The 14,867-nt window shown below is 39.4% G+C and overlaps 1 protein-coding gene across 1 annotated transcript in view; it reads right to left on the bottom strand.

Annotated features, from left to right (window-relative positions):
• Nucleotides 1-14,867, bottom strand: part of Grip163 (gamma-tubulin complex component 6) — a 249,957-nt gene that overhangs the window by 204,066 nt on the left and 31,024 nt on the right. The window contains exon 4 of the mRNA XM_067155466.2: nucleotides 13,669-13,895. Within this exon, the coding sequence (XP_067011567.2) occupies nucleotides 13,669-13,895 (227 nt within the window). The remainder of the gene's footprint in view (nucleotides 1-13,668; nucleotides 13,896-14,867) is intronic.

Below are 14,867 nucleotides of genomic sequence, written 5' to 3' on the forward strand. Positions count from 1 at the left end.
AGAAACACTTCACCTGAATAAACAATCGAAGACTGACAGACTTCAGAAAATTGAAAGGAGGATTGGAAGGAACTGCATCAACAAAAAATACCAAACATGGACTGTGGCGGATAATACATAACAAGATTGTGTACAAAGAGCTAGAACCCATTACAGATATTATGCGTAAGAGGAGACTGGGATGTTTTGGACATGTAATGAGGATGCAGGATTGGAGACTTCTGAAACAACTAGTACAACACAATCACGTCTCAAAAATACCACAACAAGATCAGAGAAGTAAGAGAGGATCTGAAGGAAATAGGCCTTACAACAGAAGACACCACAAATAAGATTAAATTGAATACAAAACTAAAGAATACAAACCTCCACTTTACCCTTACATGAAACAAACCAACAACACGCACATTTTCAACCGAGGAAAGGGCACGAAGATCGGAGCGTCTGAAGAAGTACTGAGAGGACTGCAAAGCCCGACTAATCCCTTCAAAGAGACCTGAACAATGGACTGATTACAGTGATCCTATGTGGTCAAAAAACAAGAAGTAGAAGAAGAAAAGAGGAGTGAGTAAAACAAAGTGGACTAAAACAAGGAAGAGTGTTGTCGCCTTTACTGTTCACAAAGGTGGTGGTGATGTGATCTGAGAGGAAGCTGCAACAACAACTGAATGTAGTGAATGGAAAGTATGAAGATCAGTGTGGAGAAGAGCAGCACTGACAAAAGGAACCTGAAGTAGGTGAGCACTTCGGAACTTCAGAATCTGCGGAAGCAAACTGGTGGGAATTGGAAGACTGGATGTGGAAATCAGTAGAAGACTACTACTGTGCTTGGGAGTAATTGAACATGGAACAAAGATGTATACCAATGAAGGCTAAAGAAGAAATGTACGACTGGTATTATGTACCCAAGCAGCAGAAACCTGGAGAACACAGAGAGATGAGAGTACCGTATTTCCCGGCAAAATCGTCACATCCTTTATTTTCAATAAAAAAATTGGACTTTAAACATTTAATCGCATAATCGTCGCATGTCCAAATTTTGTTCACCAATCTGGTTAACAAAATTTCTTTTTTTTTTTTTTTTTTTTTTTTTTTTTTTTTTTTTTTCTTTTCAAAATGGCGCCCGGTAATGACGACGTAGTGTTTTATTCTCCGAGTAAATTAACCGTAAAATGTGACGAAAAGTGCGGAAAATGTCGAAAATTAGTGAAAAATGGAATGTTGTGTGATTCATGTGATCGATGGTGGCATTATAAGTGCGGAAATTGCCCTAGAGACGTAAAAACTAATGAAAATGTTGACTGGATTTGTGAGCAGTGTGTTCGGAATGTTGTTGTTGGGGACGGCGTTGACGAAGCACCGAAAACAGTCGATGAGGAATATAAAAGTGCATTAGAAATTATAAACATTCTAAAAAAGGACAATGAGACTCTTAAAGTTGAAAATCAAGAATTAAAAGAAAGACTGCGATCGCTAGAATTTGGAACTGACCATTCTCCGAGTGATATACCGGTACAAGTAACAAACTCGAGCACGTGGTGTCAAGTAGTTCGTGGATGGCCGGCTAAGAAGAAATCTACAACTGAATTTCCGGAAATAAACATTAGAAATAGGTTTTCTGCCCTAAATAATTTAATCCTGGAAGAAAGTGATCGCGCGCGTGAAACCAAATCATCGCGATCCGTTGCCGTGCCGAGTTTAAAATTTAGGCCTAGAATTCAGATTCAAGACCCAGTTAGGCCTAAATCAGCGAAGGTAGCTGTGTTTGGTGATAGCCAAGGAAGGGGGATTGCGGGAGTGATTAACGACGAGAATATAGCAGCAACCGGAGAAATATATCCAGGAGCTTCTATCAGCAGTGTTGTGGAAAACGTAGAAGCAGCAACTAGGAACTTCGGGAGCGGCGATGCAGTGCTTATCATCGGTGGGACGAACGACGTAGCTCGCGACGACGCCAAGAATGTAAGATCACAACTTAAACATACACTAGGGAAGCTGACCCACACTAACGTTTTTGTAGTGAACGTGCCCCACAGGCATGATTTGAGTAGAGACTCGTGTGTAAACATTGAAGTGGACAAGGTCAATACAGATATTGTTAAAATTTGTAAACATTTTCGGAATACTCAGGTTATTGAATGCAGCAGTTTTGAGAGATACTGTTATACAAAACATGGCCTCCATCTAAACAGTTCAGGTAAACGAAAGATAGCAAATATTGTTCTAGATTTTATTAATCTTAAGATATGTACTGTAAAACAGGCAACTCCCTTGAGTTATAATACTGACCAGGAAAACTAGTAGAAAGAGCCAGCTGTACTTCAAGCTGGCTCAGTCAACTAGAAAAAGAAACTCAGGATAGTAAGGAATTTCAAGTTACCCAATTGCAACAGTCAAGTTTTAGGGAGGAAGGGGGTCTGAGATTGCTCTTGGTAAACTGTCAAAGTGTAGTAAATAAACAATTAAAATTCGGTACATTGATGGAATCTTATGAAACTGATGTAGTGATAGGAGTGGAATCGTGGTTGAAAGAAGGGGTGGGTAATAGAGAAGTATTTCCAGAAGGGTACACAGTCTATCGTAGAGACCGAGGAGATAAAAAGGGAGGGGGGGTGTTTATTCTGGTGAAGGAAACTTACTGTTCACATGAATGGTTTACCGATGAAAGGGATGAAATATTAGGGATAAAATTAGTTTGTGATAATATGAAGGAGGTGGGAATTATAGGAACATACAGGCCTGGAAGAGAGGAAAGAGACATGGAAATCTTTGAAAAAATAATAGATTATACTCATAAAAACAATAATAATGATATGGTAATAATTGGGGGAGATCTAAATTTGCCTGAAGTTGAATGGAAAGGAGCTGCAAGTGAAGCCCATGAACAGAAACTGGCAAATAAGTTAATTTGGGAGGGAGGATTTACACAAGTAGTACAAGAACCGACTCGTCTCAATAACTTACTAGATGTATTCTTGGTTAAACCATGGGAAATTGTTGATAAAACTGAGGTAATTGAAGGAATAGGAGACCATAAGGCTGTAATAATGGATGTAGGACTCGTACCAAAAAGGCTTAATAAGAGGGTTACACAAGACAAGAAATTGTACAGAAAAACTAAAGTTCATGAATTTGGGACTTACCTTAAATCACAATTCAGTTGTTGGATAAGTGAAGGGAGTAACGTGGATACACTTTGGGCTAAATTTAAAGGAATTATTTGGGAAGGAGAGAAGAGATTTGTACCTGTTAAGAAGGGTAAAATGACCTCAGACCCTGTTTATTATACAAGGGAAATAAGAAAATTAAAAAGAAAATGTAGAATAGTAAACAGGAAAATCAAAGAGGGTAGGGAGAGTAGAGAAACTAGAAAACAGCTAATGAGGGAACTGAATAGAGTGAAAAAGGAAGCAAAAGAGAATTATATGAATGGCATACTTCAAGAGGGTAATGACCACAAAGGGAAATGGAAAAAGCTGTATTCATATATCAGGAATCAAAAAGGAAAAGGAGTCCAAATTCCTACAATGGTGGGAGAAGGGGGTGAACACTATTTAACAGATATTGAGAAAGCAAACCTATTTAGTAGGGAATTTAGAGATTCAGTAGATGATTGTCAAGAGTTGGAAACCGAAACAGAAGATAGAGAGGGAGAGAGACAGAGGGAAACAAGAAGCTTCTCATTCACAAACGAAGATATTTTCAGAGAAATCCAACTGCTTCAGCAAGGAAAAGCTGCAGGAAGTGATCAAATTACTGGGGAGGTATTAAAGACAATGGGGTGGTACATAGTGCCTTATTTAAAATTTCTCTTTGACTATGTCATAAATAATAGTGTAATACCAAAGGAATGGAAGGAATCTATAATAATACCAATTTATAAAGGAAAGGGTGATAAAAGGAAACCAGAGAACTACAGACCAATCAGCCTGACCAGTATAGTTTGTAAAATTCTGGAGAGTTTAATATCGAAGTACATCAGAGGGATATGTGATGATAAAAATTGGTTCATGAGGAGCCAGTATGGATTTAGAAAGAAATTTTCTTGTGAGGCACAACTGGTGGGATTTCAGCAGGACATATCAGATCAGTTGGATTCAGGAGGTCAGTTAGATTGCATAGCCATAGATCTTTCCAAAGCCTTTGATAGAGTGGAACATGGAATATTATTAAGGAAATTGGAGGGAATAGGATTGGACGTAAGGGTTACACGCTGGATAAAAGCATTTCTAAATTCAAGGGTTCAGAAAGTCAAAGTAGGAAATAACGTATCTCAGGAAGAGAAAGTTCGGAAGGGTATTGCACAGGGTAGTATAATCGGTCCGTTACTTTTCTTAATATACGCAAATGATTTAGGGAACAATATAACATCAAAAATAAGATTGTATGCAGATGACATAATTGTTTATAGAGAAATAAACAACATTGAGGATTGTTCAGAATTACAAAGGGACCTTGAAAGTATCCAACAATGGGTTGAAGAAAATAATATGAAGGTTAATGGAGGCAAATCAACTGTTACATCTTTTACAAACAGGAGCTTTAAAACTGAATTTGAATATACTTTGGATGAGGTAGTTATCCCAAAAGATGGCAAGTGCAAATACTTAGGTGTGAGATTTGAAAGTAATTTGCACTGGAAGGGTCATATTGATGGCATTGTTGGGAAAGCATACAGATCATTACATGTCATAATGAGGCTACTTAAAGGATGCAACAAAGAATTAAAAGAAAAAAGTTACTTGAGTATGGTTCGTCCATTATTGGAATATGCAAACAGTGTATGGGATCCTCACCAAGAATACCTAATAAAAGAAATAGATAGTGTGCAGAGGAAAGCAGCAAGATTTGTAACAGGGGATTTCAGGAGAAAGAGTAGTGTATCAGAAATGTTAGAGGAACTTGGGTGGGAAACTTTAAGTAAGAGAAGGGAGAAAACTAGACTTACAGGATTATATAGAGCCTATACAGGAGAAGAAGCATGGGGAGATATCCGTGAGAGGCTTCAGTTGGAAAATAATTATATCGGCAGGACTGACCACAAATATAAAATTAGAAGGAATTTTAGCAGAAGCGATTGGGGTAAATTTTCATTTATTGGGAAGGGTGTGAAGGAGTGGAACAGTTTACCAGGGGTAGTGTTTGATCCTTTTCCAAAATCTGTACATATATTCAAGAAGAGAATAAACAGCAACAGAGAAAATAAATGAAGTGTTAGAGGGCATTCGACCAGTGCAGGTTATTTTAAATAAAGAAATGTGTGTGAATAAATTAATTCCATCCCCTGGTCTAAGGAGTTTGGACAGCCGAAGTAGGGGACTGCCTGTAGGGGTGAAGTACAGTGGGGACTTCGAGGGCCCTGGGACCGCTACGGTAGCTGTGAAGGCCCTTCAGGAACTCTGAAAAGTGGTGGCAAAAGGGGCTCTGGTTAATACGCAGCAGGTCGTTATGCTACTTAGGATCCAGAATGGGTAAAAAAAAAAAAAAAAAAAAGTAAATAAATAAATGCAATGTAAATATTAATGTTATACCAGTTTTATAGTATCATTTGAAGCAATTCCACATACTGTATATCAGTTGACTATATTTGTAAGTAGTACAGGAGATATAATTAGAATTTTGTAAACAATATAAATTTATTAAGGATGAGCTGTGTGTTTAATAGAAAACATTGTTAGTGAAAATTGTATAATATTGTATTATAGGAAAAATTTTCTTCTCTTGTTAATTTAATATTTAGTGCTTGACAATAATGTATTTTAGTGTACCATTTGCCACCGAGGTAGACACCTCATTTGCAAATAAAGAGATTTTGATTTGATTTGATTTAAATGGAACTGCAATGTAAGTTGCACAATTTAAATACGTGTATGGTTTATGGGCAATATGGCAACACAGTCACATTTGTGAGATGTTGCACAACGTATAAATAAATAATACCGGTATATGTACGATGCATGGCTTAACGGTAGGCTATCGGAGGTTTGACAACGTGGTCGCAAGACAGTGTACAATTTATTCACCACCTACATATTACGAGTTCTCATTTGAAATACGGTACGTAACGCTGTAAGTTATCGCTTATCGGCAACGTCGCCAGGAAATACCGGTACCAACACACACATCTTCTAGTAGACAAGAGGTCTGATAGAATTCTGCGTTATTACAACCACCCGCTCCCCGGCACAACAGTCGCGAAGGACCTTGGCCTAGCAAGCGACCGCTGCTCAGCCCGAAGGCCTGCAGATTACGAGGTGTCGTGTGGTCAGCACGACGAATCCTCACGGCTGTTATTCTTGGCTCTCTAGACCAGGGCCGCCATCTCACCGTCAGATAGCTCCTCAATTGTAATCACGTAGGTTGAGTGGACCTCGAACCATCCGTCAGATACAAGTAAAATTCCCTGACCCGGCCGTGAATTGAACCCGGGGCCTCCGTGTAAGAGGCAGGCACGCTACCCCTACACCATGGGGCCGGCTCCCGCGTTATTGCGCACAAAGTGAAATCCAAGACGATAACGCAGATTTCCACGGAATTATTCAGCTCATGGTCAGCCGAATTATTTACACAATGTCTTAGTTGTCATTGCTAGACTCTTATCTTACTACTATGTCATAAGTGTCCGGGCATGGGATGAAAACGTTTACCCAAGCAGTCAAGATAATTATTATCCATGGTATTAAAGTTTTATTTTATAAACTCGTCAGTAATGTAATGTAAAATCATCAATAACTGGGAAGAAATATTAACCTAATTACCGTATGTTTAAAAGAAATTGAAAAAATGAATGTTTGTTTGTTACTGACGTCTCGAAACACTGTCAACTACAGTAGATCTACACCGCGCTAGCTAGAGGGACGTATGAAAACGTCCGTGCTCCGGTTTGCGAGCTTTGCGCAAGCGCATTAGTGTGTCGCAACCAACGAGCTCAACTGATAAATTGCTGCATGCTTCCTTGCTCCCTAACAGTATTGGCTGCTCTGGAATGGACAGATCACAGATGCATTTATTTGTTTGTGACTGACGTGATTACTGTAGACATGTGTGCGTGAGAATTTAAGTTTTTAATTTGTGTTTGGGGTGCTTGTAGAAATAATTTGTTTTAATAGTGAACAATTACGGAAAGTCATTTATATTGCAAAACATTAACGTGTGAAGCATTTATAAGCGATTATGGGTAAATATAGAAACTATTCTGTGGGCTTCAAGCTAAGCGTAATTGCCTTCGCTGAACAGCACGGGAACAGAGCTGCAGAAAGAAAATTTTCAGTGAGTGAAAAAGTTGGTGCGTGACTGGCAGAAATTAAAAAACAAGCTAAAAAGCACAAACCCTTCTAGACGCGCGTTTAGAGGTCCTAAAACAGGGAAGTTTCCTATAATTGACGAATAAGTGTTTATGTACGTCAATGAAATACATAGCAATGGCTGCAGTGTATCATATGAAATGTTACAAATGAAGGGACGGGAGGTAGCGCGCAAACATAACATAACTCAGTTTAAGGCAAGTCGTGGGTGGATTAAGGGGTTCATGCGACGACACAATCTGTCAGTGCGAAGGAGAACAACACTAAGCCAAAAGTTGCCGGCTGATTACACGGACAAGATTGTAAATTTTCACCGATTTGTCATACTTTGTGCAAGGAAACTTCGTACTTGCTTTCTCAAATCGGTAATGCCGATCAGACTCCAATCTTTTTTGATATGCCTTGCAACAACACTATTGCGCTAAAAGGATCACGGAGTGTATTAATGAAAACCAGCGGTAGTGAGAAGTTGCGATGTACGGCAATGCTAGCCATTACAGCTCACAGAAGAAAGTTGCCGCCTTACATCATTTTCAAGAGGAAAACGATGCCTAAGAATATACAGTTTACCCGTGGAATTCATGTACGAGTGCAACTAAAGGGTTGGATGGTCGTAGAACTCATGCTGGACTGGGTTAAAACTGTGTGGGATGGAAGACCCGGTGCACTACTAAAACAACCAGCTCTGCTTGTTTTAGATAGTTTCCGAGGTCACCTCATGAACGAAGTGAAGCAACTTCTCAGTAAAAATAAGACACGGCAGATAGTCGTTCATGGTGGCCTGCTTTGCAGCCACTAGACGTATGTATTAATAAACCCTTTAAAGACCACTTATGTTGATTTTACAACAAGTGGATGATGAGCGGCGATCAGCAATTGACGCCCGCTGAAAATATCAGGTGTCCACCCTTGGACTTGTTATGCTTGTGGGTGATGAAGTGTTGGGATCTTATACCACCTGAACTAGTCTCCAAGAGTTTCAAAAGAACTGGGATTTCGAATGCACTAGACGGATCCGAAGATGACGCAGTGTGGCAGAGAGACGAATCTGATACTGGTATTAACAGCGGCGAGGACAGCGCATCAGATACCGAAACCTGTGATAGCGACACAGAAGATTTGGAATAAATTGTGTACCGGTAAGTCTGTATTTCACAATAAAGCAATAATTTTTTGCAAGTGTAATATTTTAACTTTAATACTCAAATTAATGACAATTAACTTAATACGTTAATTTTTATTTTCAGGTTGGAAAAACGTTCGCCGAATTGTTGCGAATAATTATGAATTCTGTTTTTTAGATTATTTTAATTATTTTGATGTATAAACGCGAGTATTACGTGCATCTTAAATTTGTATCAAATACAATTTAGTTATAAATAAATTTTTTGAGTAATACAAATACTGGTATTAAAAATTCTTTGTATAATGGTCGCACCCTACAATTTCTTCAAAAATTTTGGTATAAAAAGTGCAATGATTATGCCGGGAAATACGGTATAGAGTACAGGAAGTTCCTTAAGACAAGGAGGGGTAGAGGGAGAAATTAAGACATATGAAGAGAACTAAAAGTGAAAAAGCTACACAAAAACCTGAAGCATAACAGACTGAAATAGTTTGGACACACCAAGCCAAGAAATGAACGAAGAATGCCAAAACAAACAAGGCCTGGAAGGACAGATGGCAAGGAAGACCGAGACTTGGTGAAGAACGGTACAAAACAAATGAATGCAGTTGGATGAGGAATGGAATCATATTTGGCCGCACCTGGCATCATCTGAGGCCTTTGGCTCAGAGAGTCCTGTAACTCCTGCTACTGGATGGGAGATGACTGCTCGCAGCTCCACTGTGTCCTATACCTTCCTCTCCATCCCACTACCAGTGGTCTCTTCCCTCCATCAGCTTCAGATGCCCTCAAGTGGCTCACGATTGTACATTATCAACCACTTCATTGCTCCAAACATTTAGCGCAACACTTCTTGTTGTTAGCAAACAGGGCATTTCCCTTTATTTGGGGCTGAGGAGAGCTTTGACATCGAGACTGACTTACATTCTTCAATGATGCACAAGGGACAATGTGTCATGTACACAAAGATATCAGATATCGTACAATGTCTTCTAGAGCTCGAGTATGAGCTGTTCCGACAGGCTATGAGGTTAACCAAGACTATAGCAGCAGGACCTCAGTCTGGCTCCATGGCTGTTCCGTCAGGCTACGAGGTTAACCAAGACTGTAGTAGCAGGACCTCAGTCTGGCTCCATGGCTGTTCCGACAGGCTACGAGGTTAACCAAGACTGTAGTAGCAGGGATACTTCTTTATCTCAGTCTGGCTCCATGGCTAAACAGCTAAACAGTTAGCGTGCTGGCCTCTGATAACAGGGATCCTGGGTTCGATTCTGGGCAGAGTTGGGAATTTCAACCATAATTGGTTAATATCGCTGGCACGGGGGTGGGTCTATGCGTCTTCCATCATTTCATCCTCATCACGACGCGCAGGTCGTCTATGGGCGTCAAGTCAAAAGACCAGCATCTGGCTAGCCGAACTTGTCCTCCGACACTCCCGGCACTAAAGGCCCGCTGCTTCTTTTTTTTGCCTTTATCTCGGTTACACAAGATGCTTGCTCCCGTGAAAACTGGCCCCAAGTATCTGAACTCAAACTATCTTGAAGGATTGTCACCATTAAAAATTAAATAATTGAAGTTCAACCAATTCAATACATAAAAGAAAGAAATGTAGTAATTACATTCTTATTTAAATGGGACCGGTTTCGACCCTAGTCCAGGTCATCGTCAGCCGTAAAAACAAGTAGGCGAAATCACACAATGTTTATGAATATTGGAGAAATGGGTCAGTTTTACACTCTGTCAGGCACAAAGTCACAACACTATCAAATAATATATTAAGATTATAAATAAACTTGAAGTCGCAGACGAATAGATTTGTAGAAGCAAACCGCCAGTTCCCGGTGATCAGCGCGGCACATTCAAGGTCATGCGCTGCGGTCTCGACGCCAAAGTAGAGTGGAGAATGTCTTGAAGGTCCAATATTTGTCTCGGTTGCGGGAAGTTAAGTACGTATATAAAAAATATACGACGCAAATCAGTATAATTGAATGAGAACTTGTGCTCCTGCTAAGTTCTTGGAAAACAGTTGACTTGAAAAAACAATTGTAAAGAGAAAAAAATGTAGTAAAAAACGCAATATCGGAAAACAAATGAAAACTTATATGCACAGTGCGCTATTTTTTAAATTGAAAAAATTATTAGGACATGACTGAAGTAGTCGAAGTTGGCGCAAGACAAGAGTTAAAATTTGAAAGAGGAGAACCGAAATGAAGGTCGATTGGGTTTTTTTTTTTTTAAATTAATAAATAGAGAAGGTAGAATAAATTAACAGAGGAAGAGTGATAGTGAAAAAAGAGAAAAAATAAAAGAGATTGAAGTTAGATGGTATTGAGGAAGGATAAGATAGGGAAAATGAAGGAGGGGTAGTTTAGGGTGGGTTATTGGAGGCAGAAAATGTGGGTGGGAACTTTGTAAGGCATGGAAAATAGAATTGCTTTATCCACCTTGACCAGTACTTCAACCCTAATTTCAATTTAAACGACATTTCTGAAAAACCCAATATCCTTTTTGACTTCCTAATTCTTCTTCTCAAAAATTCCAAATTCCAAAACCCCAATTCTATTTTCCATGCCTTACAAAGTTCCCACCCACATTTTCTACCTCCAATAACCCACCCTAAACTACCCCTCCTTCATTTTCCCTATCTTATCCTTCCTCAATACCATCTAACTTCAATCTCTTTTATTTTTTCTCTTTTTTCACTACTATCACTCTTCCTCTGTTAATTTATTCTACCTTCTCTATTTATTAAAAAAAAAAAAAAAACACCCCAATCGACCTTCATTTCGGTTCTCCTCTTTCAAATTTTAACTCTTGTCTTGCGCCAACTTCGACTACTTCAATCATGTCCTAATAATTTTTTCAATTTAAAAAATAGCGCACTGTGCATATAAGTTTTCATTTGTTTTCCGATATTGCGCTTTTTACTACATTTTTTTCTCTTTACAATTGTTTTTTCAAGTCAACTGTTTTCCAAGAACTTAGCAGGAGCACAAGTTCTCATTCAATTATACTGATTTGCGTTGTATATTTTTTATATACGTACTTAACTTCCCGCAACCGAGACAAATATTGGACCTTCAAGACATTCTCCACTCTACTTTGGCGTTCGAGACCGCAGTGCATGACCTTGAATGTGCCGCGCTGATCACCGGGAACTGGCGGTTTGCTTCTACAAATCTATTCGTCTGCGACTTCAAGTTTATTTATAATCTTCATATATTATTTGATAGTGTTGTGACTTTGTGCCTGACAGAGTGTGAAACTGACCCATTTCTCCAATATTCATAAACATTGTGTGATTTCGCCTACTTGTTTTTACGGCTGACGATGACCTGGACTAGGGTCGAAACCGGTCCCATTTAAATAAGAATGTAATTACTACATTTCTTTCTTTTATGTATTGAATTGGTTGAACTTCAATTATTTAATTTTTAATGTTAATAATTTCAATACGGAACAATGAAATTTTTATCTTTAAATGGATTGTCACCAACTGACAGCGTCTAGAGTTGTATCCACATACCAGCTTTCATCTGACTTAGCAGGTGAAACTTAGTCTTTGCTTCGTTTACAAAGATCAATCTTGCTTCCTGAATTCTCTATGGAATTATACATGATCGACAGTTCCACGCTGGATCCGGATAACAGGAATACGTCATCGGTACAGCCTAGATTCTATCAAAATTCTTCCACAAGGTTTCTCTGGTAACCTCCTCCAGCATGATATTAAAAAATTGTAGGGGGCAGTGTCAACACTAACAATTTCGAAGCTCTCTGCGAGTAGAGACCCAAGTTTTACCTTGCCCTATGTCTCATTCAAGCAGATTTTTAGCATTTTAACTACCTTCTTGGGAACTTAATCAGGCAGTTAAACGTGTCCCATCTCACAAATCATTTTCAGTCTAAATGTGCTGTTTTGGACAACACCAACATGTTCATCGTTTTGTAAACAAGATTACACTTCTTGAACACTGAACTATGTTCCCAGCTGAATTCCCATACCTTAAATAGCAGTTCTGGACTAATTTTGGCAAATTCTATATCTGCTTATTGTTGGGATTCTTTGCCAACTAGCCCTGCTGCAGTTGCTAACTCTATAATGGAAGTGTGTGTTGTTAGCAAACAGGGCATTTCCCTTTATTTGGGGCTGAGGAGAGCTTTGACATTGAGACTGACTTACGTTCTTCAATGATGCACAAGGGACAATGTGTCATGTACACAAAGATATCAGACTCAATAGAGCCTCGAAATGTAGCTGTAATATTGATATCCAGGTCTGAAATAACATCATCATTTGGATCTATTTAAGCTGATAGCTATTTATTTGTTCCTAGTAGTACTGCCAAATATACATAGCCAAAGGCACTTTTCATTATTTACTTATCGTATGTCTTTAAGTGCCGGGAGCGTCCGAGGACATGTTCAGCTCGCCTGGTGCAGGTCTTTCTATTTGACACCCATGGGAAACCTGCGCCTCTGGTTGCGTAATGAGTTAGGAAGAGGGTGAAACCTGGTCTCAGCATATAGCTTACTCCTGTTGAGTAACACAAGAAGTCTCTGCTCAAGGTTCGACATCCCCACAACTCCCACACAATGACTCCCTACTATTCTCAGCCACATCCCTGCACCTCATTTTCAGCGATACAACATTCTGATAAGAGAAGATTGAAAGATCCAGACCAACAAACAACTACATACTCATGATGACATTGCCGATCTACATGTGAAACTATTACGTTCCAAGACATCCAGCTATCTGCACAGCGGAGAACCTTGCAGCTAAACAAATTCAATCCGGATGAGAGATGGTCTCATGATTGGAAATTGTCTGCCCCTCCAGAATAATTTATTTTTTTGGCGCCACTGAAGGAACGCAATCTTTTACCACTCATGTTTGCACACGTTTTACGAACTGTACGCTACCACGGTTACAAACTCAATACAAGTGTCATATAAGGCATGTACACATGGAATGTAGAGCAGAAGTTTCCCAGAGCTAGTTAAATACTGTAAGATCGGTTGGAATATGATCTAAATTAAAGTCTTCATGTATGATGTGTACATGGTACACGAACAAATATGGTAATGTAAATACTTATCTTATTGAATGGATTATGGGCCTTCAATTTGAAAAATGCCATGGGCGTGGTTCACTCGCGTTCCGTAGTATGGTCCATTCGTTTGTCACTGAAGATTCTACTTAAAACTTACTGCGAACTGCTCATGCCAACTTACTTCAATCCATCTCCCTTGGCGCTGCTCCCCAGGAAGCGAGTCAAGAGCGGCAAGCCCTGGCCAGGTTCTAAAGACGAGCAGTACTGCCCCTTGGGAGGGACATAGAGACCGTGTTCAAAGACGTGTACCATGGTGTCCGGTGGCTCAAACTCGCTCGGATGGTAGATGTGATAAGGCACCACACCACATCCTTTGGAGGGCTTCGTGTACTCCAAGGTAAACACTCTCTGTAACAGAAATATGAGCATCAACACAACTCAGTAGTACAACAGGACCAGCATGAGCAGAAGAACTAGTGTCATCACTCTGAGTTTAAGCATACCACCACTGTCAGCTATACTTGTATTTAACAAAACTCAATACTGTACAGTACTTTAAATGCCTGAAGACAATTTATGAAATTTCTCATCAAGAAGGCAGAATGAACATTTCCTATCACCCCTAACTTCAATGAGAGCTTTCAAAGAAGAGGTATACACCAAAAAATGGAAATTCCAAACAATGGCTGGTTCAGAACTACACGAACAGAACGAAACAAGATATTCTGCTTCAAAATACATTTGCGTCTGTAAGAACTGAGTATTATGAGAATAAATTCTGTTTTAACGGCATTAGTGTCCAGGCAAACCAGAAGTCGGACACAGACACACTTTAATCAGCTGAATTTGGGACACTTTGACCTGCTGTACAAATTTCATAAAAGTATGGAGAACAAATTCATTCTTGACACTGGGAGGTTGATATAGCAAGATGTACGCCAGATCACTTACATACACACTGGTATGGCACTTGTCCCTGTCATTGAGAAGTATACTCGTTGTCCACAAGCAAGTGATGGTACCTCTCTCTATCCAACGTCTTATAACAAACTGCCCGTTCCCTAAGCATCGCCTCAGGAAAGTGTCCTAGAAGCTGTCAATGAACTTCATGTAGCTAAAGCAACACCAGTCGTTACTGAACTGGAAAACACGTTCAAAGGAGCTTGGGACTTTAAATTCAGAATACACACAGAGCTACATACCATCAACAAGTGCCTGTTTGAGAGCAGACTTCCAGACTGAATATCTCTGCAGATTTCCTTTGCCCTGAAGAAAAACAGACACTTCCAAATAATAAAATCATTTTGTTTTGGCTAGTTGAACAGAATAGATCAGAACGACATGACTTCTGACTTGACAAACACTTATAACACTTCCACC

The sequence above is a fragment of the Anabrus simplex genome, chromosome 11 (assembly GCF_040414725.1).
Source record: "Anabrus simplex isolate iqAnaSimp1 chromosome 11, ASM4041472v1, whole genome shotgun sequence".
NCBI classification, from domain to species: Eukaryota; Metazoa; Arthropoda; class Insecta; order Orthoptera; family Tettigoniidae; genus Anabrus; species Anabrus simplex.